This window comes from Syngnathus leptorhynchus, chromosome 14, assembly GCF_054491065.1.
Source record: "Syngnathus leptorhynchus isolate UIUO chromosome 14, UIUO_Slep, whole genome shotgun sequence".
In the NCBI taxonomy this organism is placed as follows: domain Eukaryota; kingdom Metazoa; phylum Chordata; class Actinopteri; order Syngnathiformes; family Syngnathidae; genus Syngnathus; species Syngnathus leptorhynchus.
The window spans coordinates 2,166,255-2,186,461 of NC_141208.1; the positions used below are offsets into that span (position 1 = coordinate 2,166,255).

The window sequence follows — 20,207 nt, forward strand, 5'->3', positions numbered from 1 at the left end:
ATAGCTGGACGATAAAAGCATTATTTATTTAAAAAAAGACATTTAAAATTCATACATAATTTAAAGTATAAAAACATTTGTGCAAGTGCTGTAAATGTGAAATTGGTGTTCTGCAAAAATGTTAAAAAAAGCTCCTTAAGGAAATGCCAATCGAAATCATCCTTTTGTGAGTGGGATGGTGCAAAGGTACATCTGTGCTGGTGGAAAGTTCTCGAGACAAGTTCTTTTAGAGGATCGACTCAGTCCTCGTCGTTCTTCCCGTATGACGTGACTCCAGAGCAGACGTGTTCTCAATCACCACACCTTCACTCGCCAAATTCTTCTCATTTTGCTTTGATGACTCCTTGCGTCTTTTCTCTCTTCCTCGCTCTTCTTTTTCCTCCCGTTTCTTCATCTCCTTCAGCTTCTTCTTGAGGGACGCGCGGTCATTCTGACACACGCCCATGGCCTTGACAACAGAAAGAAAGCAAGATCTGACACGTCGCACCGACAAAAGCTATTTTTAAAAATATTTTTTTTGAGACAGTGATGAATAAAAATATACTTGAGATCAGCTTTAGGTTGCAACAACAATTTTAGAGGCTTTCTCGACAATCAAAATGAATTTGAGTGTTTGTGAAATTAGGTATCTGATGTTTTCAATATACATATACAATTGTTTTTTTCTTTTTTTTCAATAGCCATTACCTTGAGTTTATCAGTGTCCATGCTGAGCAACAGAGCTCCATCCACTCCTCTGGCTGCAAAGTCAATCGTGTAATGCTCCATGTTAACGGCCGCCAACCACAGACACACTTGCTGGCTGCTCCACTCCAACACAGGTCGACTTTGCCACTGGTTGTTGTTGTTATTAATCGGCAGAGTATCATCATCCAAGCTCTAGTCGCACAGAGCACACAAAAAAACAAACTCTGCAGTTTAAGATGGTCTACAAGATCATCTTTGGAGAAATTGCGCAATAAAGCAGGCGGCAAGCGGGGAAGGCAAAGGGAGGAAAGGAAAGCCGTACCTCTGTGGACACAAAGGTGAAGGTGTTAGCGTGTTCGGGAAGAGAGTGATTAGAGCCGTGATCCCTCATGCTGAAGCTATCCATTGCAGAGCCAACACTCTGGAACCGACACAAACCTTCAAAGACTTGCTAACCGTCTCGGTTTCTTTACTGCCCGCTATGTCCCCCAAGCTAGCATGTTAGTGATGTTTTCTTCATACCTGATCTCTTCTACCGGAGGTGGTCAAGTAAGGTAAACTGCTGCTGGACAGGGAGCGCATCTTCTCTCTAGTGCTTCTTTTCCTCTCCCCTTCCTCCTGTTTTTCTTTCTCCCTCCCTCGCTCTGCAAACCAGCCAAAGGGCAAGCAGGAGGGTACGGAGGTCACAGAGCCCGATGAAGAAACCTCAGCTGGCTCGTCTACCAGGTCGCCACAAGACGCCCTGGACAGATTGGAAGATTTGTTGTATGGCTCTTCAAGTAGCACCATCAAGAATCTGATGGCAAATATCAACCCCACCTGCTGTTCGTGGACCCTCTGTGGAGTTTTTCACTCTTCCGCTTGGTCAGAGACTTACGGAGGCCACTGCGCGGCAACATCAAACCACAGCATCACATTCCGAAAAAGTTGAATACGTCTGGGCTCATATTGAGAGAGAAACAAAATTTTAGTTTAGCGCACCTGAAGTCAGGCATTTTTCTTTTGGATTTCCTGGAGGATTTGATTTGGGAGGTGATGACGGCAACGTTTGTGTCAGTGATGCAAATCGGCGGCGTGAAGACAGACGCGTCGCCGGGACTGTCGACTGAGAAAGGAGAAGAACTGGAAAGTTCAACTTGGCTGCTCCTCTGTACGACGCCTTCGGACTGCGATTGGCTCTCCTGTGGCTTTTGACCTTCTTCCTGCTTTGGCGACAACGGGGAGCATCATTCGGATGACGTTTAACTGCTGCCTACTGAGGTTTTAAACGTCGCACCTCGTTCTTGAAGCTCTTCCTGAGTTTTTCTCGTGTGGGTGGATGGCGTTTGAACTTCTGGGCCAGCTGACCTCGCGCTATGTGCGCACTGCAGTCCAGTCGCTCGGTGTTGGGAATTGCGACGTACCACTCTGGATCTGACACACGTATTCGTCGAACATTTTGTTTTAAGGTAGTCAGTGTCAATGTATGTTAGGCGTTGCCTACCCGGAACCGATGAGTCCACATCAAGAGGCGTCCCTGCCGTCCTCGGTTCTTTTCCCTCCAACTAAAAAGGAGTAAATCACGTTTACTATTTGTGCAATGTTAGGAAACCATCCCCACCTGAAGTTGAAGCCTCTCAATAGTCTCCCTGCGCTTGTTGTCTCTCTCCTCCATTTCTCGCCGCAAATCCGATTCCCTGGCATCCGCCTCCTCCTCCCTGAGTCATTTAAGAGTCGAGTCCCTCGAGTGACGAGACGGCTTACTATCTCGCAGTGCAGTGCAATGCGGTGCGGTCCAGAGCTAACTGGCTAATAGAGAGGAATTAAACGATTACCTGCTCTGGTACTCTCGGAGCAGTCTCTTGGCCTTGTTGTACTTGATTTCCAGGCTCTCTGATTGGCTCTGGGCATCAGCCAGTCGCTGGCTCACAACCCTGCAGAGTGTCTGGGCCTCTTGCCAATACCTAGTAAAGACGGAGAGGCTGTTCAAACAACAATAAGTCATGTGCAGTATCATTTCACAATCTCTGTAACTGGGCTGACTGAGTGTGGCCTATCACTTACAAAATATTAGTGACGACTCGTGGAAGTCTTTTAACAGTCGCATCGATGCTAATGTTAAGTTGTAAAACCAGTATCGGACGTTTGTGTTGTGAATAAGGTCAAAATAGGCAAATTGATTCAGGACATATGACACAATGGTATCGCACTTCTCAAGCTTTTCAACTTTGTCTGCTCCATCCTCCAGTTTTTGTTGCAGCTCTGCAGTCTGGCTCTCCCATCTCGCCTTCTCCTGCTGGAACGCTTTTAACTAGGAGGAGAACAACATTGGTTTAGTGATGCGCTCAGCATATGGCGTATCCAATACACAAAGGGAAATGCTTATCTCTTCATCAGTCAAGTGCCCAAAGAGATATTTTTAGCAAACTGGCTCACTCTTTCTACTTTGAGACTTTCAAAACGCCAAATAAAAGACTCATTGATGTTCCGCGGGCGGATAGAGGAAAGACAGATTTTGTATCGTGTTCTTATTTTTGCCGCAGCAAGAAGCAGACATGGAGAGGTGCCCTGTGTCCTAATTATGCCACCTCATCGGCCATTAAACGAACGTAAAAGTTTATTATGAACATGAGCATTGGATTTTGTGATTGATTGGCTTACCTTCTCTCGAGCACTTTCAAGCTGAGCTGTTCTCCTTTGCAGTTTGGATTGAAGCTATCAAGATGACAATTGAAAAATGAGACAAAAAAAATCCAGCTACATTTACAAGTATTAACAAGGAGAAATTTGGCATCTCAACTTTGTACCTTCTGGTATTTGAGGCAAAGCTGATCATTATCCAGACACGACAGTACAGACGTGTCCTCTTCATCTTCATCCTCAGGTATGGTGACATCAGTTTCTGAATCCCCACTTGTCATCGTGCTCTGTTATGAGCCGCAATCAGAAAATAACTTCACACCATTCCCCTCCATCTTATTTTCTTGTGGATTCTGAATAATATTGCACATCATGAACCTTTTGTGACGCCTTCTCCATTTCCAGGCTTTCGTTGACCAAGCGCGCCACCTCGCTCTCCACACCCTCCTTGTCTCGGCCTATCAGAAACCTTGTGGTGAAGAAGAAGAAATCAGATTGTTTGCACGTAAGGGCACATTTGCAAACTTTAAAAAACAAACTGAGATTTGATCATAAACTGCTGAATTAGAAGCTAGAATGTAAAAAATGAAATAGAAGAGCAATATGAAGAACTTACTTGACCAAGCCTGAAGTATTTTTGAGCACTGTGGCTGCAAACAGCTGCGACACTCCCACCAAACTCACACCGTCCACCTCCACAATCTGATCATTCACGTGAATCCTAAAACAAGTAGTTAGCGTAACACGCATGGCTCGACGTGTCTTCAAAAAAAACCTACCTTCCATCCTTATGTGTTGCTCCACCTTCAGTAACAGTCTTGACAAAAATTCCGAGTTTCTCCAGCCCCTGGTCTGCTCCTACTCCCATTCCAATGATACTAATGCCCAGTCCATCAACTTCTGGAAGAGGGGGGGAAAAAAAACAAGAACGTACAGTAAAGCTTCATATCAATTTATAACCGGCAGAGTAAAAAAACAAACCCTTTTGAATTTCCACTTCAAAAACATCCATCTTGTCTACTCTCTTCTCCAGCTCATACTCGGCCGAAGCGGACACGGGGTCGATATCGTCATTGCGTCTATTGTACTCTGCGTTGCAGTATGTGGTGTAAACCTGGAGGACAAAGATGAGCGAAACACATTTCACTCCATTTTTGAAACTCTTCGATACCCATTTTACTTGTTGGCGTTCAACAAAGCACGAGACTTGATCCCTTCATTTTTATGATTTCATTATTCTAAATTATGTGCATGAAATTTCAATCATCTCACGCCTGAATTAGTTTCATAAAAAAAAAAAAAAAAGAAAATCTAGAATTGAACTAATTTAATACTGCGTAAACCACAAGAGCAGAGTGCTTATATTTAAATGGAACTCTTGACAGATTGAAGCATGTGCAATCTTGTCTTTCCTCCACCCAGACACTACAAACATGGCAGAGGGCTCGCATTTCTCAAGCAACACACGCTGAGAGATGCCGCAAAACAAAAAATAATCTCAAAACATTTGCTCACCTTGATTGGTGCTGAGGAAAAACGGACTTTTTTCTTTGGGCCGTCTGAGTCATTGTCATCATCCTGGTCAGACAGTTTAGGAATGCCGGGAATTTCTTCATATTCTAACGAAAGCCCTGCGTGGAGAGAATCTTCCACACGCTCCGCACAGAATTCCTGCTCTGAATTTCTGTTTTCCATCCCGCAATGAAGCATTTGGTTGCTTGCCTTGATGTCAATTAGTCCCTCGCCGCTTTCTTCTTCTTCTCTCCCGCTTTCCTGTGGCACCGCATTGGCACATTCCTGCATCTCAGGTGTCACACAAGCTTTCTTTTCAACTTCACTTTCCCTGCACGTCTTCTTAATCTCTTTGTCTGCATTTTCTTGCAAAACTTCACCCATGTCGCAGCGCTCCTCTCTTGGCTCGTCAGTGCGTCGGCTCGGCTCCTCCCAACATTGTTCGTTCACCTGCTCGTACTTGTCTGCGATGAAGCTACAGTCTCTCGCGATGAGTTCCATCAAGCAAGTATTTGACATTTCCAAAATGGGATCTTCAAATACATCATCCACCAGGTCTTCAAATGATGCATTAAGAATAAAAGTCTCCCTCTTTTTTCTTTTATCCTCACCATCATCACTCTCCGATGAATCCACATGGACAAGCTCTGCCCTGAGTGGCTCCTCAGGGGTCAAGCCAGAGTCAAGAGCCGTATTATTGGCCTCCTCTTCCTTGGATTCACCCGCTGGGGTGTGTCCATGCTCCTCAGGGCTGGAAGGAGATTTAATTGATTCCCCACTGAGGGCATCTGATGTAAGAGATTTAAGGCTTGTTGTTGTTGTTGTCGGTAAGTGCATATTTATGAGGTGGCCTTTTGTGCCTTTGTCTTCACCCAAGTTATCTTTTTGGTCTTTGCTTCGAGAGCATTTTGACACTTGTCCTCCACTGTCAGGTCCTGTCACTTTAGTCTCAAACAATTTCCTGGTCACTGAGAACTTTTGCGCAAGAGCAGCCCTGTCTATGTCCTTTATCTCCTCTGATCTGCCCGGTTTATCTTGTAAGAAGGTTTCAGGCGTGGAAATGCTGCAGACAGAACCAATGAAGAGAGTGGCGGGGGAAATTTGAGACGTTTGGAGTTGCACGTTAGGATTTTGAGGAGAAAGAAGGGCCGTGGTGCTTGAACCACACTGGCCCGAGTCACTAATTTGTCTTAGCTGTTGTTGGCTGTCCATTTGGAGGAAGATGTTGTCTCTAATTTTAGGTCCTCTGGTGCTGTTGGCTCTCACTCGGCTACTGCCGGGAAGGGTCACAAGGGGATCGGAGAGGCTGGTTGGTAGACCTGAATGGCGCACAAAAGAACACCGGGAGGAGACAGCCCTGGAGCCATGCTTTAGGCCGCTCCCACTATCAAATGAGCATTTAATGGCGCGGAAGTCCGACTCGTATGAAATCCTGTGAGGAGAGGCACTTCGGCCTTTGTGGTCTGTCCGCATCATGAGGATATGAAGGTCCACTTGAAGTTAGAAGAAATTAACTGGTAGTAAATCTTGAGAAGATAGTTTTTAAATAGGCTGGTAAAATCAGATGATGTGCAAGAAGTGGTCAATGGAGAGACGGTATGCTAACGACACGAGGAATACTGTGGGAGAACTTCAAATTCTAAAGCAAAATGGACACAAAAGAAAATGTTAAAAGCACAAAATACTAATTGTACAAGTTACTTGTAACTTTAAGCACAAAAGTGAAAAAAAGACCACGAGAGCTCGACTCACCAAGCAGCAGGAAGATGAGTGACTTTCTTTGTTTGTGTCGTCGAGCATAACTAAGAATCCACTCCACACAGGTAGTTTTCCAATTACCTTGTTTGCTGCGTTCACTGCGAATGGGAAATTGCCGAATTTGTATTTCCCTTTCCTGTAATGTTATAAAATATTTACCAAACAATACTTAGTATTTCATTTGACACTTTATCTGTCAAATAAAATGCATTGTAGCCCGGCATAAAAAAATTAAAAATAAATTCCCGCCGAACGTCAATGCGTAAATGTTGGACTTGACGACCGTCATGAAAGCCGCATTGTGATTTCCTTCACCTGAGAAGCGCGCTGCTTTTAAAACGAACACAATGTTTTGTTTTGTTCATTTTTTTTGCCCCTATACTCTGAAGTAAAATCTTTTTTTACGTCTTACCGTGAGTGCTCTCGCTCCGGAGTCTTGTGAAGGTGTCTCCCTCACTCCATGACCAAGACAGACAGATGGCGACTCATGCTTCTAAATACTGTAAATGGATAATCCCAGGTAATCCTGTGTAAACGACTCCAGTAACTGTGAAACACTGACGACGAATGGGTACCATCTCAGGGACATTTATTCATCCATCTCTTCATCCATATAGATGAAGAGATGGATAAATAAATTATAAATAAATACAAATGTATCTATCTATATACTGTAAATGTATATCTGTATTTATGTGGCTCTATCTATCTATCTATCTATCTATCTATCTATCTATCTATCTATCTATCTATCTATCTATCTATCTATCTATCTATCTATCTATCTATCTATCTATCTATCTATCTATCTATCTATCTATCTATCATACAAAAGTAATACCGTCAGATAAATTGTCAAGAACGCAATATTGTAATTCCACTTACCTTTACTCGTGTTGTTGCAGCATCGCTGTCGAGATGGTCAGCTTCTCTTCATCTAGTGATATTCATAGAAAATGAAAACCCACCTGTGTTCATCAATGGAGGTTAGTGGATTCAGATACTGGTAACCTGCATGTTTGCATGTGAGGCAAATAAGAGCAGTGATGCAGTACCTACTTTGTGTGTGTCAAACTTGCATGGCAGATGGACTCAACTGGACCGGACTGAGCCATACAAAGCAGACTGGTTCCACTCAGTGTGACCTGGATATGAATGGAGACCAATGTCCCAGGTGGCAGTGGGACCTAGATGATATTAATAGTGGCCAATGAAAAAGCTGTTGATGAAATGAGGTGAACCAAAGGAGGGAGGGAAGGGATGGAAAATAAATGAAGTATTGGAAGAAATTAGAATAAACTGAGATAGGTGTGAAATTAAATTCCGACATGGCAAAAGTGTCGATTATGAACAATAAGCTTTGACCCATTGATATGGTGGGATATAAAAATGGTCTTGATGGAAAAAATAATGGACAGTCACATTTACTCAGCATTAATAAAAACAAATAATCATTCAAAAAAATCTACCCAAGTATTTGTACTTTGTTACAACCACCAGTATTCCATCGAGTAACAAAACTGTAATACGGTACAGTTCTACTTCATGACAAATTGACAATATGGCATCATTCAATTGTCTGACACTGACAATCATTCCAATGCCCAATTTCCATCACATTAAATGTGCAAGTCTACCTAATATTATGACTGGCGTTTATATCTGATAGCTTCCTGTATAGTGCATTTTCCTTTATTGCATTTTTATTTCTCTATTTTTTTTTTTTCCTTTGACGCCATCCAGCTGCCCACCCCAGTCAAGTCTGACAAGGCACGTACGGACGGCTCTGGAAGGCAGCGGCGTCGTGCAGCACAGCAGTGTGCAGCTGCGTACGGCAAAGCGGGAGGGGCCGCAGCCACAGCTCGCATATATTAACCGACAACCGGGTAGCATCCCAAGCGAGCATCACAGTGGCAGTGGAGGACAAGGATGGTCGCGGTGCAAGCGTCCCCCAATTTGTCTCCATCCCCCGAGTGGGTCTGCTGTCTGGACAAGAGGTGGGTGGCACCGTCCTACGCCGCGCGTCAATCACCGAGGCGGGGATTTAGGTCTATCCGGATACCCCCCCCTCTCCTCCATCCCTGGGGCCTAATTCATTGAATGGAAGGCGTTGTGATTGATCAGGACCGGCGATCGCCTTGTATATGCAATGCAGCTCTGTGCTATGAAATCCGCTTTGCTAGGCGGATTTAATTGCTATTGGAATGCATTACTAGCGCATTGTCAGTCATAGTAAAGGCGGATGTGCACGCCACATGTTTCTTTTAATAATGCGTCTTCTACGGTGAGGTGGCGGGTTTCGAGGAGGAGCATACTGCACCGCCACACGTTGTTGCACGACGCACATGGTTTTATGCCTGATACAAAATAGAAAGACTTATGGATGGATGCACGTTTAAGAGCATTCAAATTTGTGATGTCTGTTTTTCTATTGTAAGCACCTTGTCTCATTTTTGCTGACACCCCCCCCCCCCTTTTCCTGACCACCTATCTGCTGTTTCCAATTGATGCTGCCTAATTGGCATTAAAATAAAAAAAATAAACAAGTGTTAAGCAGTCATCGCTGGGGGGTGTCCATACCTGAAACAATTAAATAAAAAAATAATTTAAAAAAAGGAGACATGCAACCCACAACTCACACCTACACATGCCCGACACACCCGATGGACGACACATCCCCAGGTTACCATTAGCAACGTGAGCCAACCATCTTGTGTCATCATCATCTGTGTAAAATGCGATTCAGCTGCAACTAGCACACATTGTGTGATGAGTAGAATCATCATAATTCATCTATGACAGCAGTGAAGGCAGGCTTGCTGGTGAGATCAAATTGAACAAGATCTTATTGTGCATCACTCAGTGATTCTCACTCATTCCCCTCTTTATTCAATCACAATTCAACTGAGCATTTGGGAGCATTTCATCTACATTAATACTGATGGAGGAAGACAGTGACAAGACTCCAGACGTTAAAAAGTGACCTTCTCCCATATATGTCTTTGCAGACAATGATTGCAACTGAGTGTGAAATACGAGATAAGATCTGATTGATTTTTGCGTCAAGCCTAAAATTGCATTAAGTTCACCATAAGAAACATTTAAATGCAGCGCACTTGTTTTATGGAATTCAGTAAGTGGCAGATTGGATTATGTGTGACTTTTTTTTTTTTCTTGTACAACTGTGTTTATACTGATTTGTATTCAGTGTTGCTTGCAGTCTCACAGGTTTGTGGTGGCACAGATGGTTGTTGGGAGAAGTGAGTGAACAAGTTACTACAGTTACAGCGTTTGTCTTTCCGCTTGGAATTCACGTCACCGTCTGAATGACTGCTAACAACAATATAATGGAATACCATAAAAGTCCGTTATTTCATGCGAAGTGAAAGGTGATGCTGCTACGAGCCCCTCTGAGAACTCTGAGAAGTCAAGCGGCGCTTCTCCTTTCCGTCGCCACCTGTCTTAAGCATTAACCCTTGTCTCCACCGAGGAGCATTAATCTGTGCACCAAAGACGGTGCAAGGGTGAGTCACGGATAAAATACAAAAAAAACAAAAAACACGCCTGCAATGTCTCTAAGCTCACGGTAGATGTTGCAGTCCACCTAAGCCCCTTTTGGCGGGATCTGTGATTTGCAAGTGCCTCCCTTGAGGACAAACAACTGCTTAGGGAGGCAAACGTGTTGTGTGTGAACTAGAAGAATCATCTGGTTTGCCTGCGAGCTTGCACAGCAGACATTAATGGAGGAAGAGCTCGTGGTGGGTTAGTAGTAATGGATGGAAGTAGGAGAGAATATGGCAGTAATGGAGTGCTTGAGGGATGAAAAAAGTCTGCCTCTTTTTCAGGATGTTTGATGAAAGAAGAGTGCAGATTGGTGGTGTAAAAAAGAGAGTTGCATGGATGAGTCACTGGCAAGGGGAAAAAAAATAAGTGAATGGATGACGTAGCGTACTCGCAATTGTGGAGCAGGACGGCACTCTGATCAAACTCGACGAGATGTCTCGCAATTAAGAGCATTAGAAATAGAAGCAGGACTTAAATGAGATCCTACATCAACACCCGCTGGGAGGTCTGAGATGAGAAGGAATGCTCGCAGCTCCCGACTGGTTGAGCTCAGACAATAAAGACAGAGAATTAAAAATGCTACGTCGTTCCTGACAAAGTGGCTTCTTCTTTCATGGCTTGTCTTTTCCGTTTAGGCCCTCGGAGCGCTCGGGAGAGGATGTGGATATTATTTTGACCAGACTGAAAGAGGTTAAAGCCTTCACCAAGTTTCCACCTCCACTCTTGGTGCAGATCTGCACCTGTGCCTTCTATGAATGTCTGGAGAAAGGCATTACATGTATGTAAAACAGCAAATATAAATGCAACCATCATATATTGACATCAACTATTGCCGTCGCAGTGTTTCGACAGGGGGACATCGGAACCAGCTGGTATGCGGTTCTGTCCGGCTCTCTGGATGTCAAAGTGTCCGAAACTGCAAATCATCAGGTAAGACGCAATAGGCTAACGCATTTTGACACCACACATACAAAATGATTATTATTATTTTTGTGGCTGCTTCTTGAACTTTTATTCTTAAATGTGGAGGATTAAAAATTGTGCATATTTATTTTTAAACCAATTTGGGGATAAAGTCATAAAAAAAGTGTGTGTGCGTGTGTGTGTGGGGGGGGGGGGGGGGAATGAAGCACTTTGATTATTTTCGAGTTGTAGTAGAGGACTGACACATGAGAGAAGAGTAAGAGGATTTGTTCCAGTAAAAGGCTACGATAACAAAGGCCGTCCATTTTAAATGGTCGTTTTTATGAATGCAACCCACTTGGTGGCCTAGATTCACTGTCTATATTTGAAATGACAGTTTGGACAGCTTTCTATAGCTTTCAGGATAATTTTAGAATACAAAATGAAAGAGTGCGTGCCTCTCAGCGTTCCAATTATGTCCGGCACCTAGAGATATTTACGGTAAAATCATATTTTCCGTCCTTCATGCCTGAATACATTTGAATGAATTACCTCGTATTAATTTATCCGAGAGCACTTTAAGGATGAAAACATGTCTTTGCTCAACATCTTGTGTTTTCTTGTTTGTAGGATGCAGTCACCATCTGCACTCTGGGGATCGGGACAGCCTTCGGGGAGTCCATTCTGGACAACACGCCGCGTCACGCGACCATCATCAGCAGAGAGACCAGCGAGCTGCTCCGAATTGAACAGAGGGAGTTTAAGACCCTCTGGGAGGTGAGATGGGGGGCGGGTGGGATGCAAGACCGGAAGTCATGTTTGGACAGCGTTGTATGCTGTGAAGGAAAATAATAGAAATATTTCTTTTTTTTATGTCATTTAAGATTGACTTGTGTAAAAATGCGAAGCTGCACCATTATGCTGTTTTTTTTATGGGCTGGGCCGCTCCACATAGTAGTCACAGGCTCCCTGCGGGACTCCTTGTTGAAGTTTGGCCTCCCCGAGGCTGCTCCATTCACAAGGTCGCTTGTCCTTGCCAGAGCAGCCGCTCTCTAGCTATAAATTCACTGTAGTCATTCGAGAGGCTGCGAGTGGCCATTTTGTCAACTTGCACCGTTTAAATCAGGCTTGTCAAACTCATTGCTGTAAGTTATGCAATTTTGCTAACGTTGCAGATATAGTTTTGTCATTTCTGGAACAAAAGTGTTTCGCAATATAATTCCCATAGTAAAAGTTAGCATCAGCTCACACTTTGTGAAATGAGACCAAAGTTGGTCATGAGGCCACGACTAGTTTTTGAGCTGGTGTGTGCACTTAGTCAGTCCGCCTATTTGGGTCCATAAAACAGAAATGGCAGCCCGAGGTTGTGTTGGTTTTGATCTTATTCACGGCGTTGCAAAAAGGCTCTTTGTGTTTCCCGTGTGTGTGTTTCACAAACACGATGAAGGCAGTCATGTGTTTGTTTGAAGGCGGAATAAAAAAACAAAAGCGACACCGATGCCACCGTTCTCACTGAGCAGAAATGACAAGGATGAGCAAGATGCTGGTTTTGATGTCCGACTTGACTCAAAGGCGTGTTTTTGGACGGACGCATTTTGTCTTTTCTTCGTGTGCATCTATCTGTCCTCCTCACTTCCTCTCTGTTGTGTCGTCTTTTCTCCTGGCCTCTGGCTCCATCCTCCTCACCCTCATTACCCCTTTTCTTTCTTCTTCACCCTCCGGAGTAGCTCGGTAACAGAAAGACTCGGATCACTGTGGTAACCTGGGAGAGAAAAGCGCTCGGGTTCTTGGCTCGGTCACGGCGGGAGAGTGGCGGGCAGAGAGAGAGAGGAGGGAGGCGAGCAGCTTGCGCGACGTACGATGCAATCAGGCGCTGTGTGTAAAGCGTGAAGGAGCACTGGCCAGCTCTCGGGGGGTGGGGGGGGGGCTCGCTTTTTCCACTTTTAGATGAAATTAGGTTGTTTACTCAGGTGAGTCTGAATTATTGCCTGTAGCTGTCGTGTTTGTCATTTTGTTTGAGCTTGTGTGTGTGTGTGTGTGTGTGTGTGTGTGTGTGTGTGTGTGTTTGTGCTCTGACAGATGTTGCCGCTATTTTTTTTTTTTTTTTTTCATGTGTGTTTGTGTTCTCAGAATACACGCGTTGCTTGGTAATGACCATGCGAAAGGAGCAATGACACATTCAAGCCTGGACTTTTAAAAGATTGTTTCAGAAGTAGACATGCAAACACAATTTAAGGCATTGAGAAAAAAATAAAATAAAACATCGACCCATTCAAAGTGAATTTTACTGTCACGCTAACAGTTCTGCATCTAAACCGACTCAGCTACACAAAGGGCTTTGTTTTGACATAGTGCCGTCTGTGTGTGTCTGATGCCACAGACTGAATGGATGACGATGCATACGCTCCCAAACGTTTTGTAGTTTCATTATGTTGCTCCGATACGGATGTGACAGAATTGCTGTCCATGTCTGAAATGTTCTTATTTGTCGGTAAACCAAATGCGTGTTTTTGGATATGCAGAAGCATCGTCAGAGCCTGGCTGGACTGTTGGCCCCTCCTTATGGGGCAATGGAGAGTGGATCCAACAATGACAGTGAGTAAACTGATGATGATGGAGTACACTACCAAAAATGGAATATGTTCTTTAAACAGACAATTAGCACGTTGTAGAACATGCATTAATGACATCATTCAATTGAGCATTTGGTGCATGCCTAGACCAACAGGGGGCAGTATAATTCTGACATTGATACTCCCGTTTTATGCGCTTGTTTTAAAGTCATTAATTCTCCAATATGGTTTTTTCTCTCAAGGAGCCGCAGACAAAGACAACATGAACTCAGACTCTGCAAACAAATCTCACAATAAGGTAATTATTCAACGTTTCAAGCTTAAAAGTCTGCGAGGAGCACCTGATTCACAAATGAACCGATTCTTGGAATTGTTGACTTTCCCAAGGGCAAATATGCTGTTTCCCATTTATCATTGTTTGTTTAGGATTACACGGGGACATTTTACTGGGTGGAAAAATAGAAAACATTGTGCACTGTTGCATACTTTCATGTCTGCAAATGAACTACAATGCCAGAATAGTGGTTTGTGTTCTCTGAGCAGAAACCTGTGATGACTCACCACTGTGAGCCTCTCTAGTTATGCTAATACTAGTTAATGCATGCACATGGAAGAAAGATCCTATCAGGCCAATTAGTGCATCTTTCTTTGTCGCTTTGAAGCGCGCTGTGGTGTGAGCGTACGAACATCTGCCCCTTTAGATACAGTTTTTTTTTTCCCCCCGTCTGCCGTGCATGCGCAGCACAGACTTCCGCCCTGGCTTGATCATTAAACACCTATGAAACGAGTGATCGAGCCAAGCTCAAGCTTTGAATTTTTATATTACGATGTAGATGTTGTAGAAATACTAGAAGTAATCTCCTTGACGTCTGGTGTTCTACAGATTCCCACAGAGAAACTCCAGAGAGCGGGTAAAGTTCTCCGCAACGCCATCCTGTCCAGAGCCCCTCACATGATCCGAGATAGGAAATACCACCTCAAGACATACAGGTGATTGTATCCAAAATGTGCAATTGTCTTCTTCTCCTTGCTTGATGCTCATGTGGTTTCTTGCAGACAATGCTGTGTAGGCACAGAACTGGTGGACTGGCTTGTGCTGCAGAGTGCATGTGTCCTGACCCGTTCCCACGCCGTCGGCATGTGGCAGGCTCTGCTCGAGGATCAGGTGCTGAATCACGGTAGCCCACATTCTCTCATCTTCTATCGCTAGTTTTTCACCTATGCAATAATAAATGTTCCGAGGATTGCTTTTTGTTTTCTGGCTCCTCATCTAGTGGACCAGGAGCTGGGCTTCCAGGACAAGTACCTGTTCTACCGCTTTCTCGACGACGAGGAAGAGGACACGCCGTTGCCTAGTGAGGAAGAGAAACGGGAGAGTGAAGAGGAACTGCCAGAGACCATCCTCTTCCTCGCTCAGATTGGACCAGATGCACTGCTGCGGCTGATCCTCAGGAAATCGTAAGTGACAAAGCTTGAAACCTTCTTTGATGGAGATAGAGAGCTGCTTCTGTCACGGCGAAATAAGATTTGACGGCATGTGTGTGTGTGTGTGTGTGTGTGTGTGTGTGTACGTGTGTGTGCAGGCCTGGTCAGAGGACAGGCGATGACCTCGAGATCATCTATGACGAGTTGCTTCACATCAAGGCCTTAGCTCACCTCTCCAACACTGTGAGTCAACCGCTGTGCTTCATTCAGATGAGCCCAAAAATTCAAAAATGAATGAATCAACGCATTTCAAAAGACACTTTGAGCTCTCAGTGTTTTTCTCCACTTCTCTCTCCAATAAGACGACCCCTCTGATTTTCCTCTGTGTTGTCCCTCCCTCGTAGGTGAAGAGGGAACTGGCGAGTGTGGTCATCTTCGAGTCACACGCGAAAGCTGGAACTGTGTGTAGGTGCACGCTTTGCTGTGGACTTCACTTTGGTTTCCCTTCTTTTTGTGACACATGATATTCTTCTACCAGTGTTCAACCAAGGAGAAGAGGGCACCTCGTGGTACATCATCCAGAAGGGCTCCGTTAACGTGGTTATCTATGGCAAGGTGGGTAAAATGCATCTGTCACCATCAAGATAGTGTCTGAAGAACACTGTCTGAGTTCTTCTCGATTCAATTCTGTGAAATGGCTTCCAGGCAAATTCACACAACACATCACTTTGCATCCACTCTGCACACTTGTTTTCATGAGTCATTCCACTTGTGAGCGTTTCTTCAGGCTTTTGGAATATTGTGTGATTTTTGCGATGTGTCTGCGTCAGGGGGTGGTGTGCACACTCCACGAGGGGGACGACTTTGGAAAGTTGGCCCTGGTTACCGATTCACCCCGCGCTGCCTCCATTGTCCTGAGGGAGGATAACTGCCACTTCCTTCGTGTGGACAAGGACGATTTCAACAGGATTCTCAGGGTACGTGGATCAGAAGTGCATAGAGATGATTCATTTCCAGCAAGCGCTACTCATCGTGATAGCACATGTTTGTCTCTCCCTTGTGGCAGAGAAGCGCTCCTACATTTGAAATACAGCAGTTAATTGTGTCTTCGTTACAGGATGTAGAGGCCAACACGGTGCGTTTGAAAGAGCATGACCAAGCTGTGCTGGTCTTAGAGAAGAGTCCTCGAGCCTCCACCCTGGGAAGCATCAAGTATAGATGTTTTCTTTTTAAATATATGACTGTTCCTTCTCTTCTCCTGAAAGAGTTGTAATTTATCTTGTCATCATCAACTTCTTTTTTTATTAGGTACACTGTGATCTCAGGCACTCCAGAGAAGATTCTTGAGCACTTTTTGGAGACCATGAGAATGGACATACATCACAGTGAACCAGGTTGCCAAATAAAACACAAATATTGATTTACTTTCTTCTTTATTGCCCACTAATTCTTCCTGTATTTCTTTTTGTCCCAGACCCGGCAGTGGACGATTTTGTCCTCATGCAGTGTGTCTTCATGCCCAACAGCCAGCTGTGCCCTCTACTCATGGCACAATATCCTTTCGACTTGCCATGCTCTCTACCTTACACTGGTCCTTTAAAATTCCTGAGAGTGGCTCTCACTCGAATTAATTCATCTTGAAATATCCAATTGTTTACAGAGAAAGTGATTCAACAAATAAAATATTTTTTTAATTTTCTTTTATGAACCAATTTTATGGAAAAAAAAATACAGGGATGTTCTTGGTCTGTCATCTACTTCCTCCTCCTTTTACATCGATATATTTTTTTTAACCCTGTGTGCACCTACCATGCGGCCTCCCCGCCCGGCTCTGAACAGGAGAGACTGGAGCATGCGCTCAACTGTAAGAGGAGAGCTCTCATTCTAGCTCTGCGCTGGGCTAACACACACACGTATCTCCTACAGGAGGAGCCTGCTGCAATTTCTTTCCTCGAGGTAGCCACGGCACGCTGACTTGAGCAAAGCACTCTGAGACTAAAATTAGACATCCATGTTGTTCTTCTTTTCTCCACAGGAGTTGCTTAGTAGTGTATCGAACGATTCACGAATGCTTAGGGCATTGAAAGATCTGGTTCCCGACCTCGAGAAAGTTGTCAAACTACAGTATGTATCTTAAAATGAGCGCACATGCCTGATACTGTATAGCGTCGCTTTAATTTATTCCCTTCAAACTGCATCACTGTCTGTTTTCTATAGTTCAGAGGAAGCCAAGGCCACAAAAAAGGCGAGTGTATATCAAAGATGTGTAGGCGGAATGGTGGTGCTGTATAAGCTGATTGTGTTTTTGTTTTTTTCGTTAAGCAGAAGACTTTAATACGGCAGTTCAGTAACGGGGAGGAGAGGCTGCAGAAGAAACAGGCCATTAGAAATCAAGATGACAGTAAGCGGCTGTGAGATTGGATTAAAAAGAAATAATCTTTTGTAGTCATCCTCATTTGCATTTTTTGCTAGTCTTATTGAAGGTGTACTGCAGTGACCACACTTACACCACCATCCGCGTTGCCGTGGCAGCGACGGGCAGAGATGTGCTATGCGCCGTGGCAGACAAACTCGGTTCCACCGACGAGCTCGTGTTGCTTCACCTCAGCTCTGCCGGCGGTAAGAAGAAAAACCGAGACGTGACGCGAGCGTATGTGAATTGACGACACGATGCGTCGCTTCACAGAGAAACACATCCTGAAGCCTAATGATGTGTCGGCGTTTTCGACTCTGAACATCAACGGGAGGTTATTCGCCTGCGCTCGAGAGCAACTCAGTAGTCTGGTAAATTTGGAATTACGACGAGGAGGCGAGGATTGATATTTGCTGATTCTACCATCTGTGTATCAGACTCCTCTCACAGAGCAGGAGGGACCTTCAGCGGGTTCAATGTCCACTTTTGAGCTGATGAGTTCCAAGGATCTCGCTTATCAAATGACAATGTTTGACTGGGAGCTCTTCAGCTGTGTGCACGAGGTACCGCACAGTACATAAAAGAACTTGGCAAAATAAGAAAGTAGTCAAGTTAAAGCTCGGTAACACCATCTTCACACAACCCACAGCACGAACTACTCTATCACACCTTCGGCCGCCAGAGCTTCAGAAGAACCACGGCCAACCTGGACCTTTTCCTGCGAAGGTTCAACCAAGTTCAGCTCTGGGTGGTCACCGAGGTGTGCCTCTGTGGACAGCTCAGTAAGAGGGTCCAACTCCTCAAGAAGTTCATCAAGATAGCCGCGCAGTGAGTGGGAGGAATATCTTCCGATTGCCAAATGAGAGAAATGAAAAAAGTTATTTTTCTGTTTTGTCTGCAGCTGTCGGGAGTTCAAGAACTTGAATTCCTTCTTTGCTATCATCATGGGCATGAGCAACCCTGCTGTAAGCAGACTGAGTCAGACATGGGAGGTAAACATCAATTCATACTCGGAGTTTCACCGCACAGTTCTTTCAAATTGTTACGTCTTCCCTCATCAGAAGCTGCCGACCAAGTTTAAGAAGTTCTACGCAGAATTTGAAAGCATGATGGTGAGTTTGACTATTCATGTCAATATAAGGAATTGACGTTGATATTACGTTTTATGTTCAGGACCCATCCAGAAACCATCGATCCTACCGACTAACCGTTACCAAGCTTGAGCCGCCAATCATTCCATTTATGCCCCTCCTACTCAAAGGTAGCGTTTTTGGACGGCCCGTTTTGTTTTCTATCTTATCACACTCGCTCATTTCATTGCAGATATGACTTTTACGCATGACGGGAACAAGACATTCATTGACAGCATGGTGAATTTTGAGAAAATGGTAAGTACTATATTCGTATTGCCTTAATGAATCTTGGACATGTCTCACAAAAAGTTGTCATTCGGCAACAAGTACTGAAGCAGTTGCAATCAAATGACCACAACTGTAAATGACTGAGTAAGCTACTATAATGAGTTGTTTTTCAAAGAGGATAAAGAATATATGCCTGTGAGTATTATCTGTCTACATGTTCTGCTGCACCGTTTGTGTTCAAATAAGCTTTGTTCTTCATTAACCCTAATGTTTCCCGTTGCATGTTAAGATATTAAGGGGTACCTTGTTGGTAAACAAACTGAGTTTACTTCCATCATAGAGCACCGGTATTTTATTTTTTTGCTTACAAATAAAAACAGAGAATAATGAAAATAATGGTTCATATCTGGAAAGGTTTACTTGTCAACTCACGTGATCTAATGACATCTGGGTTCCCTTTTCATCAGCGTATTATAGCAAACACAATCCGGCAAGTCAGGCACTGTCGGAGCCAGCCTTTCAGTAAGTCTTCCGATTTTCTCGTTTCCCTTTTTTTTTTTTTTTTGCTAAATAGCAATCTATGTACTTATCACTTTCTCCGTTTTAGATCCTGACATCTGCCAACCCAACAAGAATCAGGCGGAGGTCAGAGGCTACGTCAGGAAGCTCTGCGTGATCGACAACCAGAGGGCGCTGACGCAGCTCTCCTACAGGCTGGAGCCTCGGCGGACATGAGCTTCGAATCTTTCACCACGTCGCCTTCCTCGTGACTACACACAAAGCGGACGCGTCAGCAACTGGGCGCTAAGTAGCAACACACAGTGACTTTGACAACTCATAGGACAAATACTGTGCCATTAAAGGCCTCTTCCTATCGCCGTGTCTTAGCCTCACGCAAAAAAATGAGGCTGTTGTAGTTGTTACTGTTTTGGGACCTGTTAGATAGAACTGTCATGTATAGAACTTGAATCAATATCCTGCATGAGTGAACTTTATAGGCTCGGTGTTCTATACAGTGGATTTCTATCAGAGTGTCCTGCAATGTTGTGCTCCCCAACAAGTTCTTGTTTGATTTTGTTCCAGTTCTTTATCTTTAATGCTTCTTTTATTCTTCAAATGCTCCAAACTGAAATTTAATCTCGATTTATTAATCACCATACTCAGTACAGTCAACTCCATTGATCGAGGGACCTTTTTATTGCAGTTTTCTCTCTTCCACACACTTTAAATGCAGTACAAGTTCCTAAAACTGATTTCGTATTCTTGGCCACCCGCTCTCATTTTCTCACATTGTTTATTTGACACTATCAATGTCAAACTGGTGCATAAAACAGAAGGGAATTAAATATTTAAGAAAGGTTAACCTAAATTTTATTTCGAACTAAAGCTAGC

At 44.0% G+C, this 20,207-nt stretch overlaps 2 protein-coding genes across 3 annotated transcripts; one reads left to right on the forward strand and one right to left on the reverse strand.

The window, feature by feature from the left end:
- Positions 1–5: 5 nt before the first annotated feature.
- LOC147045901 (uncharacterized) lies at positions 6–7,740 on the reverse strand. Of its 2 annotated transcripts, none has more exons than XM_085930111.1 (22): positions 7,636–7,740; positions 7,462–7,544; positions 6,989–7,076; positions 6,571–6,712; positions 4,822–6,457; positions 4,288–4,420; positions 4,086–4,206; positions 3,923–4,027; positions 3,685–3,775; positions 3,474–3,593; positions 3,328–3,381; positions 2,877–2,977; positions 2,502–2,630; positions 2,288–2,384; positions 2,171–2,231; positions 1,964–2,100; positions 1,669–1,889; positions 1,507–1,572; positions 1,210–1,429; positions 1,010–1,108; positions 688–879; positions 6–448 (listed from the first exon to the last, which is right to left on the reverse strand). In XM_085930111.1, the coding sequence occupies exons 5-22, from the start codon at positions 6,292–6,294 to the stop codon at positions 227–229; spliced, it is 3,642 nt and encodes a 1,213-aa protein (XP_085786237.1). In that variant the 5' UTR covers positions 6,295–6,457; positions 6,571–6,712; positions 6,989–7,076; positions 7,462–7,544; positions 7,636–7,740; the 3' UTR covers positions 6–226. The 2 variants fall into 2 exon arrangements, with proteins under 2 accessions (XP_085786237.1, XP_085786236.1); XM_085930110.1 differs by having other exon boundaries at positions 1,669–1,892.
- Positions 6,883–19,572, forward strand: LOC147045902 (rap guanine nucleotide exchange factor 4-like). Its single transcript, XM_085930114.1, has 33 exons — positions 6,883–7,096; positions 7,482–7,562; positions 7,663–7,811; positions 8,320–8,573; positions 10,776–10,918; positions 10,982–11,070; positions 11,674–11,820; positions 13,566–13,638; positions 13,859–13,914; positions 14,500–14,606; positions 14,673–14,794; positions 14,891–15,074; positions 15,200–15,284; positions 15,446–15,506; positions 15,580–15,656; positions 15,872–16,018; positions 16,159–16,253; positions 16,350–16,435; positions 16,516–16,594; positions 16,847–16,997; positions 17,077–17,165; positions 17,259–17,286; positions 17,367–17,442; positions 17,514–17,660; positions 17,728–17,825; positions 17,892–18,017; positions 18,104–18,282; positions 18,356–18,446; positions 18,516–18,566; positions 18,628–18,715; positions 18,778–18,842; positions 19,283–19,337; positions 19,423–19,572. Exons 4-33 carry the CDS (start codon positions 8,506–8,508, stop codon positions 19,548–19,550), a joined length of 2,991 nt encoding a protein of 996 aa, XP_085786240.1. The 5' UTR covers positions 6,883–7,096; positions 7,482–7,562; positions 7,663–7,811; positions 8,320–8,505; the 3' UTR covers positions 19,551–19,572.
- The last annotated feature ends 635 nt before the right edge of the window (positions 19,573–20,207 follow it).